General features: G+C 44.9%; 1 protein-coding gene across 2 annotated transcripts in view; it reads left to right on the top strand.

Moving 5' to 3' along the window:
* The window catches only part of LOC140734611 (G/T mismatch-specific thymine DNA glycosylase-like), a 40,043-nt gene that overhangs the window by 9,891 nt on the left and 12,306 nt on the right, over nt 1-17,846 (top strand). For both annotated transcript variants that reach the window (XM_073058822.1, XM_073058823.1), the window contains exons 4-7: nt 8,660-8,729; nt 9,334-9,469; nt 9,547-9,629; nt 10,234-10,328. In XM_073058822.1, coding sequence (XP_072914923.1) covers nt 8,660-8,729; nt 9,334-9,469; nt 9,547-9,629; nt 10,234-10,328 — 384 coding nt within the window. The remainder of the gene's footprint in view (nt 1-8,659; nt 8,730-9,333; nt 9,470-9,546; nt 9,630-10,233; nt 10,329-17,846) is intronic.

Raw genomic sequence — 17,846 nt, 5'->3', positions numbered from 1 at the left:
TATGCAGCACTGGCAGAGGTGCAGCAGGCAGACGACGAGATGCCCAGCTACAGGACTGCAGTCTCAGGTTTGCAGCTGCAGGACTTTCTTGTAGGCCCAGGTGATAGGACCCTCCTGTGCAACGTGGCTACCGGCCAACCTCGCCCCATCATCCCGGCAGCCTGGAGGCGGCGAGTTTTTGACTCCATACACGATTTGGCGCACCCATCTATCAGGACAACCGTCCGGCTGGTCTCCAGCAAGTTCGCGTGGCACGGACTTCGCAAGCAGGTCAGTGAATGGGCCAGAACGTGCGCGCAGTGCCAAACAGCCAAGGTGCAGCGGCACACTAAAGCCCCGCCGCAGCAGTTCGAACCCACCCACCGGAGGTTCAACCACATTCATGTGGATATCGTGGGCCCCCTACCAGTGTCCCGAGGAGCGCGGTACCTCCTAACTATGGTAGTCCGGTTCACAAGGTGGCCAGAGGCGGTCCCACTCACCGACACATCTGCCGATTCCTGCCCCCGAGCACTGATTGCAACCTGGGTAGCACGCATTAGGGTACCGGCCCACATTACCTCCAATAGAGGCGCCCAGTTCACCTCCAGCCTGTGGTCAGCTGTGGCCAGCCTGTTGGGAACGCAGCTACACCACACAACTGCCTACCACCCACAGTCGAACGGACTAGTGGAACGCTTCCACTGTCACTTGAAGTCGGCTCTCATGGCCCGCCTGAGAGGACCTAACTGGGTGGACGAGCTTCCCTGGGTCCTGCTTGGAATTTGCACAGCACCCAAAGAGGATTTGCACGCCTCGTTGGCCGAGTTGGTGTACGGCGCGCCCCTGGCCGTCCCGGGAGAGTTCATACCAGCCCCAAGGGGGCAAGAGGAAGAACCCGCAGCAGTCCTGGACAGGCTACGCGAAAGGCTCAGCAACCTGGACCCCGTACCAACTTCACAGCACGGAGGGACCCCGACCCATGTACCCAAAGACCTGCAGGACTGTAAGTTTGTGTTTGTACGAAGGAGCGGACACCGGGCACCAACCGCTACAGCGGCCGTACAAGGGGCTGTTCAAGGTGATCAACAACAACGGGTCCACGTACGTTCTGGACATTGGGGGGGAAAGAGGAGGTTTTCACGGTGGACCGACTCAAACCAGCCCATGTGGACTTGGCGCAGCCGGTTGAGGTTCAAGCACCGCAGCGCAGTGGCAGACCTCCCATTCGGAGGCTGATCCAGACTGTGGGCATTTGGGGGTGTATCGCTGGTTCTGGGGGGGGGGGGGGGGGGGGGGTTATGTGGCGACCCACTTTCTGCGCAGGCAAACCGGCTCACAAATAGCCAGTGCGCGGGGGGAGACTTTGGTAATGCAACTCTGATGTCATTTCCGCCCGGAAAGGGCGGGCACTAGGGATTTAAATGCCAGCGCCATGAAGTTTGAATAAACTAGTCTCGAAACGACTTACCGACTGCGTGTCGTCTCTAGCTCTGTATATAGTACATCGCTACAATTCTACTTTTTTCTTATCATACACTTTAGTGTTCACTGTACTTATAGTTTTGTATGGTCTAATTTTTAAATTCTTCAGTGTGCAGTTGAATTCAGGTTGTTAACTGTGGTCTATAGTCCATCTTCCTCCAGTCCACTCACAACACATCATCTGCATTACCCCATCAATCACTATTAGCTCATCAAGAAAAAGACTAAATGTGATTTACCTTTTACAAATCACTGCTGACTTTAGTCCATACTCATCTAAGTATTTTTAAAATTGTAATATTGCTTCTAACCACTGCTGTAGTTAAATTCACTGATTTGCATTTTCTTCATTTATTCTCACTCTCTTGAACAAGAATATAAAATATCATATTCTCCAGTTCTTTGACCCTGTGTCTAACTATGATTGGTACCTTATGAAACAAGTTCCTCTATCTAATCACAAAAAATGTTAACTTAGTTCATATATAATCTGTATAACAATCCTACACTGATTAGAAAGCATAAAGTAAAATTCTTATGCTGATGCTTGAATAAATGGACTGAATTTGTAAACATGAAATATTGCATTTCCTGGCATAAGTGAAAGATGGAACTGTACTGATTTCTTTGATGACTAGATGCAGTGGTAGAAACATAACCTCTATATTTAGTTGACTGGGTGCGTTTGCATGACATTTCTGGGCTTTGCTGCGACTGCCCTAATTGCCACTTAGGGGTGCTAATGATCTTCTGATTGCTGTTCAGTATTTGGTTTTGAATCCCAGCTCTTTTTTATTCATGTCACTAATGCAGTAACACTCTCGCTAATTAAAATACTAAATACTTAGAGATGTACTTCTCTGTACAGACCTTTGGCTGGTATTGATTCCTGTTATAAACAATGCCGGAGATAAGCAAAGTCCAGAAGCCCACAAGTTTTAAATTCAACAGTCAGAGTTTAGTGTTCATGTTCTTAGAGTCATAGAGCACTGCAGCACAGAAACAGGCCCTTTGGCCTATGTGTAGTCTGTTCCAAACTATATTCTGCCTAGTCCCAATGCCCTCCACACCCCTTCCATCCATACAAACTTCTCTCAACTTTTGGCATCAAACCCACATCCACCACTTCAGCGAGTAGCTTGTTCTATACTCACACAAACCTCTGAATAAAGTACTGCCTCCTCATGTTCCCCTTAGATGTTTCACCTTTTACCCTGAACCTATTACCTCTAGTTCTAGTCTCACCAGAACTGCACACAATATTCAAATATGGTCTTGCCAACATCTTATACAACTTAATCATAACATTCCGTCTCCCTCAGGCCATAAGAACTCCCCGCCACCACCCAGGTTTGACCGCTTAAAAACTGCCAGTAATGATATATTGTTTACTTTTTAATGTGTGTCATAAATGCACCTTATTATTTATCAATTTATTTGTGGTAATATAACTGTGTTCTGTGAGAGGTATATATACTGTGTTGGGCACCTTATTCTGGAAGAATATTTTTTCATTTGGTGGTATAAATGTGTATGGTTGAATGACAATAAACTGAATTTAAACTTAATAGTGGAGCTTTAAAAATAATTTTTAAATTATTAAAGTAGTCCCTAAGCTATCTGGTTTGGACCAATCCTTCAATTTCCTTTTCTATTATTCTGCTTGAAATAAGGATAGAGATTTATTGTGATCTTGCCTCATAAAACCAAGCCTGAATCAGTTTTTAATTGGTAGGCTGATATCCTGCTGGCAAGATCCAAGATGTGACATTATGATATTAGGGATCCACAACGTGAACACTTCATGGTGCTTGCCTTTTTCTAATTATTTTACCCTCCAAACTTAACAGCTGTGTAAGCTGTATCCGTGGCCACCCCCTTCACCTCAGCATTTCATACCTCTGCAAATTGAACCAGTCACAGAGAGGGAAAAGTGAGATTAAGGATTTGAAACAAGGATAAGTTTTTAAGATCAAGATATAACTTGTGTGCAGCTGAATTAGCAAACCCAATGGCATTTAGTGAATAGGACCTGAGGAGCAAGTTTTTTAATGGTCTCAGCTTCACCCAGGATGAAATGAGGGAAAGAATGGGCTGGAATGTTCTAGAATAGTTCAGATGTAAAAACAATAAAAAATATTTTAGCAGATTAGCTTGAATAAGGCAGAGCCTAATTATATGAGTCAACAGTGAATTACGGATATGTGGTTAGTAGCTTCAGAATAAAATCAAAGTACTAAGCAGTTTGACATAGCCTCTGATATAAGAAGATATAATGAACTAGAAAATGGAGTTCGTGATGGGGACTAAAGATAATGTATTTGGTACTTATTACAGATAACCAGTGTAACAGGGGTTTTTTTCTTTTTCTTTGTTACTGTGTATGTAATCAAAATGACGTCTTTGTTTTGTTAAAAGTAGGAATGCTGGCGCCTGTGTTAATAGTAGGAATGCTAGCGTCTTTGTTATGATAAGTGCTGGAAGCTTGTTTGGGACTATAAACTGATTGTTGGTGGGGGTTTTGGGGAGTCGGCGCGATGGAGTGAGAGAGAGAGGACGGGGTGCTGGAAGCTGGGCGACGGTACGGACCCCGAGCGGGGGTCCCCGGCCCAAGGTTTTCGGTGATGAGAGGAGACGGAGACAGAGGAGTGTGGAGCGACTGGTTGACCACCGTGGGGGTCCCAGGAGGCGGGTCGAGAAATTCGGAGGGGATCGAATACCAGAAGACTTCAGTAATTGAGCTCCAACGGTTGTGCACGAAGTGGTTTGGACTTTGATAAGTTTGGCGCCTTTTCTTTTTTTTCTCTTATTCATATATACTGTATCGTTAGTAATCGCTTAGTTATAGTAATCTTTATAAATTGTACTCATTTAATCGCATAAGGTGTACTGTCTGTTTTTTGAGCGAGGCGGGGACATCACACAGCATCCACACCAGCTGATTACCCAGTTTGGCGGGGCCGAAGGCTGCTCCCCCTAGACTAGAACGAGTTTGAGCGATGCCTGAGGCGACCCAGGGGTTACACCAGCCTCACAGTTTCAATTGACAGTGAAGGAGTGGTAGTGAGGAAAACTTGGGTTGCACTGCAGTACATGTTCATATTGACCCTACATCTCTGGATGACATTACAAGTGAGAAGGAGGTGGGGATAGATCCTTCAGATGTCTTCAAAGATAACAGGCATGGAAACAGAAAGAGAAAATAGTATAGACTACTACTGTGTAGATAAGAACAGAGCCACAGGTCCCATCCTACCCAGCCAAACAAGAGCGGGATAAAATATTGGAGGAGATAGTGCAGTTGACTTGTCATCGTTTGCAGATAGGTAAAGAAAAATGAAGGAAAATTTTCCTTTTACATAATAATGTAGAATGCCAAGTGATTTTTAAGAGAGCTTTGGTTCTGTGACGGGTGAAAACTTGATCAGAGGGGATCAGATGCAGTTAAACCTGATCTCCACATCCAGTCCTGTCTCTTGGACGAAAATGACAAGGTCCATTATTAAGGATGTGTTCTCTAGGAGATAAAATAGGCCAAAGTCGGCATAGATTCCTTAAGGGGAAATCTTGCCTGACAAATCTGTTGAAACTGTTTGAGGAAATAACTGGCAGAGAGAAACAAAAGAGAGTAGATGGATGTTTACTTGGATTTTCAGGAGGCCTTTGACAAGGTGCCCCACTTGAGGTTACTTAAGACAGTGGTCGCCACGGCCCGGAGGTTGGGGACCACTGACTTAAGATAGAGCTCATGATATTACAGAAAAGATAGAAGATTGGCTGACTGGCAGAAGGCCTTTTCTGGTTGGTTGCCAGTGATTAGTGGTATTATGTAAGGGTTGGTGCTAAGACCACTTCATTTCACCCTAATAATTTGGATGACGGAATTGGTGGCTTTGTGGCCAAGTTTGCAGACGACTGGCTGATGGAATACAGTGTTGGGAAGCGTATGGTCATGTACAGGCAGTCCCCAAGTTACGAACGTCTGACTTATAGACAACTCGTACTTATGAACCGAGGAAGGAGAGCGCCGTCCGTCATTTTAAGTAGTTGCTGTTGACACTGTGTTGAGTGTTTAACTTTGTATTTGGCTTAAATTTTTCTTAATAAGATTCACCCTGACACCCCCCCCCCCCCCCCCCGTTCCAGTCGGCTGGTGGCGCACCCAGATCAGCACCGGGCTGAAGAACGGAGGGTCCCAAGTTCAATTTAGTGACAGACTGCTCCCATGCCAGGTTGATGTCGATCCAGTGACTCCCGTATCATCCGTGTCGGGTTGATGTCGAGCTCGCAACTTGACCTCGTAACAAAAAACACTGCCACCTCCAGTTTAAATTCCCACGCAGAATATTGTGGAGGATCAAATACCCAAACCCAGCACAGCCCTCACTTGTCCCATTTAACCTGTCTCAGTGCGGTGCAGTTTAGCACCCGGGGAATTCAGTGCTGTGGTCCTTAGGACCCAGCGGACCTCGAGCCAGCGCAGGTCGGGACCCGCCGCCCACAGTGTTTCTGTTCCATTGACGGGAAGCGATCACATTTGAAAATAAAGTGGAAATAATAAAGCGTTTGGGAAGAGGTGAAACGCCATCAGTCATTGGAAAAGCGTTAGGCTACAGTCGGTCAACGATCGGAACAATTTTAAAGGATAATGGATAAAGTGAGAATAATGGAGCATGTGAAAGGCCCTGCCCAGATGAAAGCTATAATTATTACTAAGCAACGCAGTGGTTTAATTGTTGGAATACATACATTTCTTAAGTGTTTTGTATGCATAGAAAGGTAAAATATATACTATGTACTAAGACAAACGTTTGACTAAATGACGCTAAATAATACCGAATGTACTTGTTCCGACTTGCGTACAAATCTGACTTAAAGACGGACTCAGGAACGGAACTCGTACGTAACCCAGGGACTGCCTGTACTTCGAAGGAATAAAGGCATGGACTATTTCCTAAACGGAGAAAATTCAAAAATCAGAGGTGCAAAGGGTCTTGGGAGACCTCATCAGAATTCCCTAAAGGTTAACTTGCAGGTTGAGTCAATAGTACGGAAGGCAAATGCAATAATAGCATTCATTTCAAGAGGAGTAGAATATAAAAGAAAGAATATAATCCTGAGTCTTATAAGACATTGGTCAGACCACACTTGCAATATTGTGAGTAGATTTGGGCCTTTATCTAAAAGATGTGCTATCATAGGAGAGGTTCCAGAGAATGATTCAGGAAATGAAAGGATTAACATGAGTATTTGATGGCGCTCGGCTTGTACTTGCTAGAGTTTAGAAGAACGAGGGGGAATCTCATTGAAATCTATTGAATTTTGAAAGACCTAGATTGCATGGATGTGGAGAGGATGCTTCCTGTTGTGGGTAAGTCTAGCACCAGTGGGCGCAGCCTCAGAAAAGAAGGATGTCCATTTAGAACGGAGATGAGAAGGAATTTCTTTAGCCAGAGAATGGTAAATCAGTGGAATTCATTGCCACAGATGGTTGTGGAGGCCGAGTCATTGGATATATTTAAAGTGAGGTTGATAGGTTTTTGATTAGTAGGGTCATCAAAGGTTATGGGGAGAAGGCAGTAGAATGGGATTGAGATGGATAATATATCAGCCATAATGGAACAGCAGAGGAGACTTGATGGGCCAAATGGCTTAATTCTGCTCTTGTGTCTTTTGGTCTTACGTTCATGGAGTGGTGATGAATACAGGTTATGAGGTTAATTTGGAGGGTGAATTTAGGGGATGATTGAAAGACAATGAATTCAAAGGGGAAAGTACTCAAACCTGTGTTCCTTGAACTAGTTATCTCCAGATTTAATTCCATCACAGTTTGCATCCTGTCTTCAGCTGCCAGTGCCTTGATAGATTCCTCTGTACATCTGGCTACTTCTCTCTTTTCCTGTTAAGATGATACTTAAAAGGTGTCTGTAACCAAATCTATTTCAGTGTCTCCTTGCACAGCAATGTGCAGATTTATTTTTTTTGTTGTGATCTTGGGAACTGTGTTGGGACATTTCATAAATACAATATTTTGTTAGTTGTAAAACAGCAGCTGTAGTTTCTCTAAACAAGCTTCTCCTAAAGCACAGGGAAACCCAGGTGCTTCCTTACTCTAATGGTGTAAATTGCAAGCATCATCACATATGCAATTGAAAGGCCTTCTGTTAGTCGGGGTCAGCCATGGATGTTGCAACCCAACTGTCTGTAATACACAAACCGGGGTATGATTATGGAGAGCAAACTTGCCCTTGTAGCAGGTTTCCCCTCTCCACACAGCTGATGAATCCACTGGGATGGCAGAGACTGATAGTTTGGCATCAGTGGCAGTCAGCATTAAGCTCAGTGTAGGACTGCCTTAGGGACTTCAGCTCAGGAATTTTCCTCATGGTTTACCCTTGAAACTTTCCCTATGAGTGGGTATAGCCACAAGGCAGTGGAGGTTTGAGATCAGAGTTTTCCTTCTAGGTGAACTGCCAACCAAGGATGGAGAGCCCCACCTGCCCAAGGTGACTGGTTTTAAAGCACCAGTAGTCCAGCATTGCCCCTTCTGTCAGTTTTTGACATTGGTTTGATCCAATCATTTAAACTTTGGGCTAATATCTTGAATGAACTTATATGTCTTAAATATTTTGGACAAAAATTCCATAGGAAGCCTTCAACTCAAGGAGGACTTCAGCTAGGTCCAGGATAACATACAGATCGGAAATGAAAGCTTATCCTTGGCTTTCCCCTTTTTGGTACGGGGAGTGCTCACTGGCGACAGCATTGGGCTCAGCTGTAGTGATCTCAATGTGGAATGTATTGTTGATCAAAAGTACTGGCCAGACCAGCAAAATCTTCAGGGATGTTACAGAGTACTTTGTGCATAATAATCACATGCAGTTGTAATGGATGCGTTCAACACAAAATCAAGTCCTTCAGCTAACTTGTTCCATGTTAGAGATGCAGGCTTAAGATCAATCAGATAATATAACATGCAACTGTCCTATGCTGACCACCTAAGCTAGTCAGTCCTAAAGGGTCCATACCCCTATAAACCTTTCCTATCCATGTATTTATGTAAATATCTTTTAAATGTTGCTATTGTTAATGAAGAAAGCCAATTATTGGGTATTTTAGTTTTGTATGTTTAGTTTTCATTACATACCAATTATAATTAATAATTATAATGTACTGAGCTTATTGTCTGTTTTAGATTGGAATTAATCCTGGGTTGATGGCTGCATACAAAGGACATCATTATCCTGGACCTGGAAATCATTTTTGTAAGTTCTTGAATGGCTCAGCAACGCTGGTGGATATTAAATCTTTCAGATGTTTTATATTTGTTGGGAGTGTCGTGGTTTCTCGTGCCCCACAAATGACCAGGAGACAGAGAAGATTCTTCAAGAAGGGTTAAACTTTAATTTGCAAATCAAAGCTGAGACAGTCATTGAACTAGTCGCTGATTCCCTCCCCCCCCCCCATCCTTTGGACACAGCATTCTTTATAGCAATCTCCTGGTCCAGTTGCATTAGCATATGCAATCAGTCTATAGTTGCGTATCACACGTACATCCTGCCACTATTGTTTCTACCCATTGACTTAATCATGTTCTAATCTACATCTCTTAGCTACCTCTCATTAACACACCATTGTCTTCTACATTCTTAAGATTTCATTCTTCTACTAAATTGAGTACATGCATAGCAAATAGCGAGTTTCAAAACTGACTACATAGTTTTGGTTACACAGCAAAATTTATACTTTTATACTCCAATAGGAGTGACACACTTTCAGAAATGGAATATCTAGGTTTCTGAGTTGTTACCTGAATTTATTTTTAAATTTGATGTATATTCAATCTCAGTTTTCTGCTTTCTTCTACAGGGAAGTGCTTATTTTTGTCTGGTCTTATTGATGTGCCTTTAAATCACATGGATGATGCTTCTTTACCAGAGAAATATGGAATTGGTTTCACAAACATGGTGGAGAGAACTACTCCAGGAAGCAAAGACCTTAAAAGGTGACTAATGAATGTGAAGTAGTTTCTGATTTGTAGTTTTGCTTAAAATGAGAATTTAATTTCTATTTTTATTTCAGTAAAGAGATTCGGGAAGGAGGAAAAATACTTCTGCAAAAACTGCAGAAATATAAGCCACGGATTGCTGTTTTTAATGGAAAATGTAAGTGCAAATTTGAAGTAGTAAAATCAGATTGAGTTTGGCTCTGGCTATAAATTCATATCTGAAATTATGGGGAGAAGGCAGGAAATGGAGTGGAGGATAATAAATCAGCCAGATGGAATGATGAAGCAGACTCGATGGACCAAATGGCCTAATTCTGCTTCTTCATCTTATGGAAATTATTTGTGTGCATAGTGGGGAATACGACCAAGTGGTGGCTTTAACGTTCCTAGATCGTGCTCAGGACAGTAAGAGGAAAATGCTTTGCACTAACGGGGAAAAGACTATGATTTTATCCCTTTAATTTATGCTGAATTTAAGATTGGCCTCTAGGTGAAAAGCCATCTCACCATCTATACTTTCTGAAGGATATGGATTTAATCCTTAAATGCATTAATGTAGAAAGATCCTCAAGCCCCTCATTTTGACAAATGTATACATTCTAGTTCATCAGAAAAGTAATGTGTAGGTCAAAGTGTCTGTTGGTGGTATTGATGAAGGGATTCTGTCGAAAAGCATCAGCACTTCAGAAATGGATGACCAGAATCTAGCTTGTTAATTTGGTGACTATATTAAATTTGATTCTACCAATCATTTATTACAGGCATTTATGAAATATTTAGCAAGGAAGTGTTTGGAGTTAAGGTCAAGAATTTGGAATTTGGGCAACAGCCACACAAGATTCCAGAAGGAGAAACCGTAAGCACATCACCCAACTTTATGGCATATAGAATTCATCTGAAATCCCACTTCCAGTTTTCTCTTTCATCCCTATCTTGCTGCCATATCTTCACATAAATATCATTAACCAATGAACTCCATCTGTTACTGCTATACCCTATAGCAAAAATCTGCCGCTTTGTCTTCATTTAGTATGCATTCTGGAAGCATTTGTTTTAGAAATAAAGTAATTTTAAACTGTGGCAGTGAGAATTACCAGGAGGATTCAGAGAGGTTTCAGGGTACTGAGACAGACTAAGTGAATGAGTGGGAATATGGCAGGAGAACTATACTGAGGAAAATGTACTTTGGTGAGAAAATAATTGTATTTTTCATTTAGGAAGCCAAATAGAATATTGGTCTTTATTGGAACGGGATTTAAAAATAGAAACTTCTTGTGGCAATTAAATCAAAGAGTGTACCTGAAATGTGTATACAGGTCTTAAACATGGGATTCTGTAGGTGCTGGAAATCTTGTGGAGTTCACAAAATGCTGGAGGAACTCAGCAAGTGAGGCAGCATCTATGGAGAGAAATAAACAGTCGACATTTCTGGCCAAGACCCTTCTGTGAAGAGATGAGAAAACCTCCACGAGGTTTACACGTCCCTACACCGAACTGTGGCTGTGGCCCGCAACTATCACAGCGTGAACTCACTTTTGTGAACTTCAGTTCTGAATGCTATGTTTTCTTGTATTTGCACTTTTTATCCCTTTTACTTCATGTTGGGTGTTTGATAGTGTTTATTTTACGGGTTCTATTGGGTTTTGTCAGAAACGAGCCACGCTCCCGAATAATGGCTTCAAGACAAATTCAAGGAAACAAAGTTTATTAACAGTTCTGCAGAGCTGGGCCCCCTCAGAGAAGGGAACCCTGAACCTTACAGGGCAGCAGGTTTTATCCTTCTTCCTTACCACCCCTCCTCCCTGACTCGGGAGGTACACAGTGTTTTCCCATTCCATATTTGGAGTTGTTTTTTTACACGTTTCTGTAAAACAATAGTCCATATCTCAGGACTTCAATGATTCCACAAACAGTTAATTTTGTCAAGGCTTCTGCATTCATAATTAGATCACACTTGTTTACAGACTTTAACCCAGACATAATTAAATCACATTTGTCCCTAAACATAATTAAATCACATTTGTCCTTTGACTTTAACCCAGACCTGTCAGAAACGCACATCTTAATTTTGAATCTTACAATACCACCCTTTTTCTTTTTAAGATGTGCGTTTCAGCTAGCATTCTCTCACTCCCAGGGGGCCCACCACCCTTTTTCTTTAATAGCATAAGTTTTAGCTCGTTTGTCCCATGATGGGGTATCGCTACTGCCTGGAGCTGGAATATACTGCGCCTGATCAGTGTTCGTATACAAGGAATCAAACACGGCAAAAGTAAGAGAATCATTAGACCCCCGCCTGCTACTAGGAGAGCAGTGCGCCACCAACTACCTCCCAGTAGCCCGTCTAGCCAACTCATGTTCCCCAGGGATCTCCAGGTTTGTACTGGCACGTGGGCCAGTTTCCGAATTTTGTCAGATATTTTTAACACGGCCTTTCCACTGTCGTCTATCTTAAGGCAACAGTTTGTAAGATTGAACTTCCCACATACCCCGCCTTCAGAGGCCAATAGGTAATCCACAGCCAGCCTGTTCTGGTATATTGCTGTTCGCATCTGACTCTGCTGTTTTGCCAACAGCTCCAATGCCAGTGCCGTTTGATTGGTTATCACTTCCACCACCGCCTGCAGTCTAATAATTCGGTTTAACATGTAGACAGGAGTGCGATACCCCCACGACCCATCCTGGGCCCAGGTCGCTGGCCCATAGTATTCATTGATGCGAGCCGGTGGCCACTCATCACCCCACTCGCCCACCTTTATCTCCCGTGTTTCTCTCCTTAATGAATCAAACAGCTTAATTCCCAGCTTCCGGTCACCCTCCTGATGCAGGAGGAAGAACTCCGGTCTTATGAGACCCAGGAAGCAAACACCCGCCCAATCCCACGGTAGTTTGGTATACGCCTGATTACCGCAGATCCAGAATAACCCCTCCGGGGCAAATCCTCCTTTCTTTGCTTCCTTCCATACTTCCCTGACCCTGGGGACCCCTTCGTACGGATTTGTTCCGCTGCACTTCCAGAGTTTAGAGCCGTTTCCTACGGCCTCGCAACTGCCATTCGGTTCTCTGGTTATGTACCATGCTGGCTCCTCTGGCCACCAGGTAACATTACCTTCCCTCTTTGCTAATTTAATGCTTCGACAGGGACTTTCTCCCACCTTTACTTTCCCCTTCCTTTCAACACATACTTGTCTCTCCAGGTAATTGGTCAATTTCCACCTTTGCTTCTTCCGGTCTGGGACATTTGTCCAATTGTGCGTAAGCAATTCCCACACACTCAAGCTCTCACCCCTCCACGGCCACTGTTCACTCATGTGCGGTCCCCCACAGACCCAACAACCACTCACATTTAGGCTCGTGGCAATCCGAGTCGCTAAGTCTATAAAGAGGTTCTCTTTAACATCGGGGAGGACTATATCTTTCTCTATCTCCTGATATATAGACGGGTCCGTGGAGACCACTGCCGCCTTCCTTTGCTCGCGCTCTTCCGCCTCCTTTTTCTTCTCATCTTGTATTATAATCTCATTACCTTATCTGCATGTTCCTTAACCAGTGTAGATGGGATGTCCCACTGCCCTCCCATTTATACACAACCACCGGTCTTTCCTGGGACAGCTGAGACTTCTCATGGTCCCCCCCTGTCCCATGTATCCTTTATTATAGACTTGGTAATAAGGTTTACTATTCTCCCAACATGTTTCTCTCTTGCTTAGATCATAGCATCGATCATTCACATGCGAGTGGGACACAAATGATCCTGGGAACACCCTCTGCCCCACTCGTACCACGGTTCTGCACTTGTCACATTTCCCTTCAATTTCCCCGACATATAGAATCAAATATATTACAGTCAATAATGTTACAGTCCACATAGAGTTCATTTTTGCTGCCTTTTTAGCCTCACCACCATCGGTTCTTCACCGGGAACACAGGTCCACTCAGTGGGGCTTTCGGGCTTCACCAGTCCTTTTACCCTGGATGCGTGTGTCCACCCTTTTTCTTTTGTCCGTACAGCCGCCTCTGTTGTTAGCAGGACCTGGAAAGGGCCTTCCCACTGTGGCTGTAACTTCTCCGGCTTCCAGGTCCTTACCAGAACCCAATCTCCAGGCACGATCTGATGTAAAGCAAAGTCGAGCGGCGGAGTCTGGGCCAAGAGACCCTTTTTCCGCAGTTCTGCAAAGGAACGAGATAGTGCCAGTAAATAGTCCCTTACAAAGATATCACCCCCTTGTAGCGTGGGGTACCCTTCCACCTTATTCCAATACGGGAGTCCGAACAACATCTCATAAGGAGATATTCCTATATCCTTGCGGGGTGCAGTTCGTATTCTCAGGAGAACGATCGGCAAACACTTGGTCCATGGTAGCTTGGTTTCCAACATCAATTTGGTTAGCTGTGCCTTCAGGGTGCTGTTCATTCGATATCAAGTGCATCGCAAATTAACTGGTGCGTATCTCCTTCTTGGTACGTGGTAGTGACATTCCCGTTATTCCAGCTATCCTTTCTGGGGTAATGCATCGCTGTCCTTTACTGACCCGGTGTCCCAGATACCTTACTTCCTTTTCTACAAATTGTAACTTTTTCTTTGAGACCCGTAGCCCCTGCTTCCCCAGGAAGTTCAGTAGTCTGGTGGTGTCTTCCTGCACCCCTTCCTGTGTTGGCCCAGATAGTAATAGATCGTCCACATACTGTAGCAGTTGGCTCTCTGGAGCACATTGGAATTCTGCTAGTACTTGCTCCAAGACCTGCCCAAATAGGTTAGGTGATTCGGTGAACCCCTGCGGCAGGACCGTCCACCGGAGTTGTCTTTTCCGCCCCGTCGTAGGATTTTCCCATTCGAACGCAAACATGTCACGACTGCTCTCTTCTAGCGGGCAACTCCAGAAGGCGTCTTTTAGATCTATTACACTGAACCATTCATGGTCAGGGGAGATCTTACTCATCAGCGTGTAAGGGTTGGGCACTACCGGGTATCGGGTTTGGACTACTGCATTTAGGCCCCGCAGGTCTTGTACCATCCGATAAGTCCCATCTGACTTTCGCACCGGGAGTATTGGGGTATTATATGGTGACATACATTCCTCCAGTAGTCCGTCAGCAATCAATCCCTCAATCACCGGCTGCAGCCCTTTTCTTCCTTCCATTGAAATAGGGTACTGTTTTCTCCGTACTGGCGAACTGTTAGGTAATAGTGAGATTTGCAAGGGGGGACGTTCAAACCCCCCCGGTTCCCTTCCTGGTACCATACCTCCGGGCTTATTTTCCTATCGTCTTCTTCCCTGAGGGCAAACAGCTGTACCATTATCTTCCCGTTCCTGGGCACAGTCCCGATGCCTAGCCTGACTTGCAGATCCCGCCCGAGCAGGTTGAATCTCGCAGAGGGTAACAAAAGTAGGTCCTGTCCCGTTACCCTATCCTCATGTTCAATTTTCACGTTTTCTATAACAGGTACTTGTATTATTTTGCCTCCAATACCGGATACTCCCATTACCTTTGTTCCGGTTCGGGCGCTGGGAGGTATCTGGATTACGCTAGATCTTTCGGCACCCGAATCTACCATAAAGGTTGTATCTGACCCTTGGGGACCTACTTTTAAATTTACCAGGGGTTCCTGCTGATAATTCATCCCCAAGGGGTGGAACCCCCGACCTCCCTAATCTTCATCTTCCATCATAGCGTAGGAGCGCACTTCCCGTCGGTATCTGGGGCACTCGCGCCTGAAGTGTCCCTCTTCGTTGCAGTGAAAACATCTTAAAGCCTTCCTTAGCCCTCCTCCTTGCTCCTGGCTACTACCTCGATCCAACCATGGTCCCTGTCTCTCTCTCTACTATCTGCGGTTACTTGTCGCACTGTCTGGACCATTATCCTTGCCGTCTTCTTTTGTTTCTCTTCATCCCTTCTTACAAACACTTTCTGTGCCTCCCTAAGTAGTTCACTTAAGAAGTATTCCAATCTTCTAGTTTTTCCAGTTTTTTCTTATATCTGGCCATGCTTTCGATACAAATTCAACACGAATCAGCTGTTGGCCAACCTCCGTCTCAGGGTCTTTGATCTGCGGAGCGGTAGGGGGCACATATGGGGCGGCAGGTGGTCGAGCACCTCCCATGTATTCTTTTTCTGTCCCCCTTCATTTATCGTTTTCAATTTATAACTATTTGTCGTTGGTAACCAGCATAGGGCATAATCACTTTCTTCGGATTTAACGTTAGGTTTTGAATTCACGTACAGATTAAGGGCTTGTTGTACCCAATCCTCGCTAGACCCGAACTTAGGCCATCACACAGGCGACCCTTGGATCGGCTGGCGGGACCAGAATTCACAGTACTGTATCATTTTTTCTTTGACTTCCCTTTTCGCCTCCCATAATCCCGATTTTCTAACATCCGTCCCAACGGACTATCAGGGGGTACCCCGGGGTATTTTTCATCATTGGCGCCTGGATTTCCTTTACCCTTTTCTCTCTTAGACCCCTTATTCCCCATCTCGAGGACTTGCTCGGTTCCAATCCACCTGCAGGCACCCCGTAATTCCACAATTCTCGTGCACTACGTCTCTGCAGGAATTTAATTTGAATGTGACCCACCTAGCTCGGTCACTCCTGTCCAATTCCGGAACCTGTATTCCCGCGATCGCCCAGGAATTCACCTGCAGGCACCCCGCAGTTCCACAATTCTCGTGTACTACGTCTCTACAGGAAGAATCACCTGCAGGAACCCCGCAGTTCCACAATTCTCGTGTACTATGTCTCTACAGGAGAAATCACCTGCAGGAACCCCGCAGTTCCACGATTCTTGTGTACTACGTCTCTACAGGAATTCAATTTCTTACCTGGGTCCTGTGCACAGAAATTACTCGATCGCTCACTGACTCAACTGCCTCAACAACCCCTCTTTGTTTCCTTGAGTCCGCCGGATATCACTCGCTCAAGCCGCGCGGGGCGACAAGCAAAGAATCAGGGACTGCCGAACTCGGCAGGGTGCACCTTCTCCGATGTCCTTCCTTGCCCCCCTCACGGCTGGAGTGTGGATCCCGGACGAGCCCCCAAGTTGTCAGAAACGAGCCACGCTCCCGAATAATGGCTTCAAGACAAATTCAAGGAAACAAAGTTTATTAACAGTTCTGCAGAGCTGGGCCCCCTCAGAGAAGGGAACCCTGAACTTTACAGGGCAGCAGGTTTTATCCTTCTTCCTTACCACCCCTCCTCCCTGACTCGGGAGGTACACAGTGTTTTCCCATTCCATATTTGGAGTTGTTTTTTTACACGTTTCTGTAAAACAATAGTCCATATCTCAGGACTTCAATGATTCCACAAACAGTTAATTTTGTCAAGGCTTCTGCATTCATAATTAGATCACACTTGTTTACAGACTTTAACCCAGACATAATTAAATCACATTTGTCCTTTGACTTTAACCCGGACCTGTCAGAAACGCACATCTTAATTTTGAATCTTACAATACCACCCTTTTTCTTTTTAAGATGTGCGTTTCAGCTAGCATTCTCTCACTCCCAGGGGGCCCACCACCCTTTTTCTTTAATAGCATAAGTTTTAGCTCGTTTGTCCCATGATGGGGAATCGCTACTGCCTGGAGCTGGAATATACTGCGCCTGATCAGTGTTCGTATACAAGGAATCAAACACGGCAAAAGTAAGAGAATCATTAGACCCCCGCCTGCTACTAGGAGAGCAGTGCGCCACCAACTACCTCCCAGTAGCCCGTCTAGCCAACTCATGTTCCCCAGGGATCTCCAGGTTTGTACTGGCACGTGGGCCAGTTTCCGAATTTTGTCAGATATTTTTAACACGGCCTTTCCACTGTCGTCTATCTTAAGGCAACAGTTTGTAAGATTGAACTTCCCACATACCCCGCCTTCAGAGGCCAATAGGTAATCCACAGCCAGCCTGTTCTGGTATATTGCTGTTCGCATCTGACTCTGCTGTTTTGCCAACAGCTCCAATGCCAGTGCCGTTTGATTGGTTATCACTTCCACCACCGCCTGCAGTCTAATAATTCGGTTTAACATGTAGACAGGAGTGCGATACCCCCACGACCCATCCTGGGCCCAGGTCGCTGGCCCATAGTATTCATTGATGCGAGCCGGTGGCCACTCATCACCCCACTCGCCCACCTTTATCTCCCGTGTTTCTCTCCTTAATGAATCAAACAGCTTAATTCCCAGCTTCCGGTCACCCTCCTGATGCAGGAGGAAGAACTCCGGTCTTATGAGACCCAGGAAGCAAACACCCGCCCAATCCCACGGTAGTTTGGTATACGCCTGATTACCGCAGATCCAGAATAACCCCTCCGGGGCAAATCCTCCTTTCTTTGCTTCCTTCCATACTTCCCTGACCCTGGGGACCCCTTCGTACGGATTTG

The sequence above is a fragment of the Hemitrygon akajei genome, chromosome 10 (genome assembly GCF_048418815.1).
Source record: "Hemitrygon akajei chromosome 10, sHemAka1.3, whole genome shotgun sequence".
In the NCBI taxonomy this organism is placed as follows: Eukaryota; Metazoa; Chordata; class Chondrichthyes; order Myliobatiformes; family Dasyatidae; genus Hemitrygon; species Hemitrygon akajei.
The sequence above is the reverse complement of the archived record's forward strand: the minus strand, read 5'-3'. Positions and strand labels throughout refer to the sequence as shown.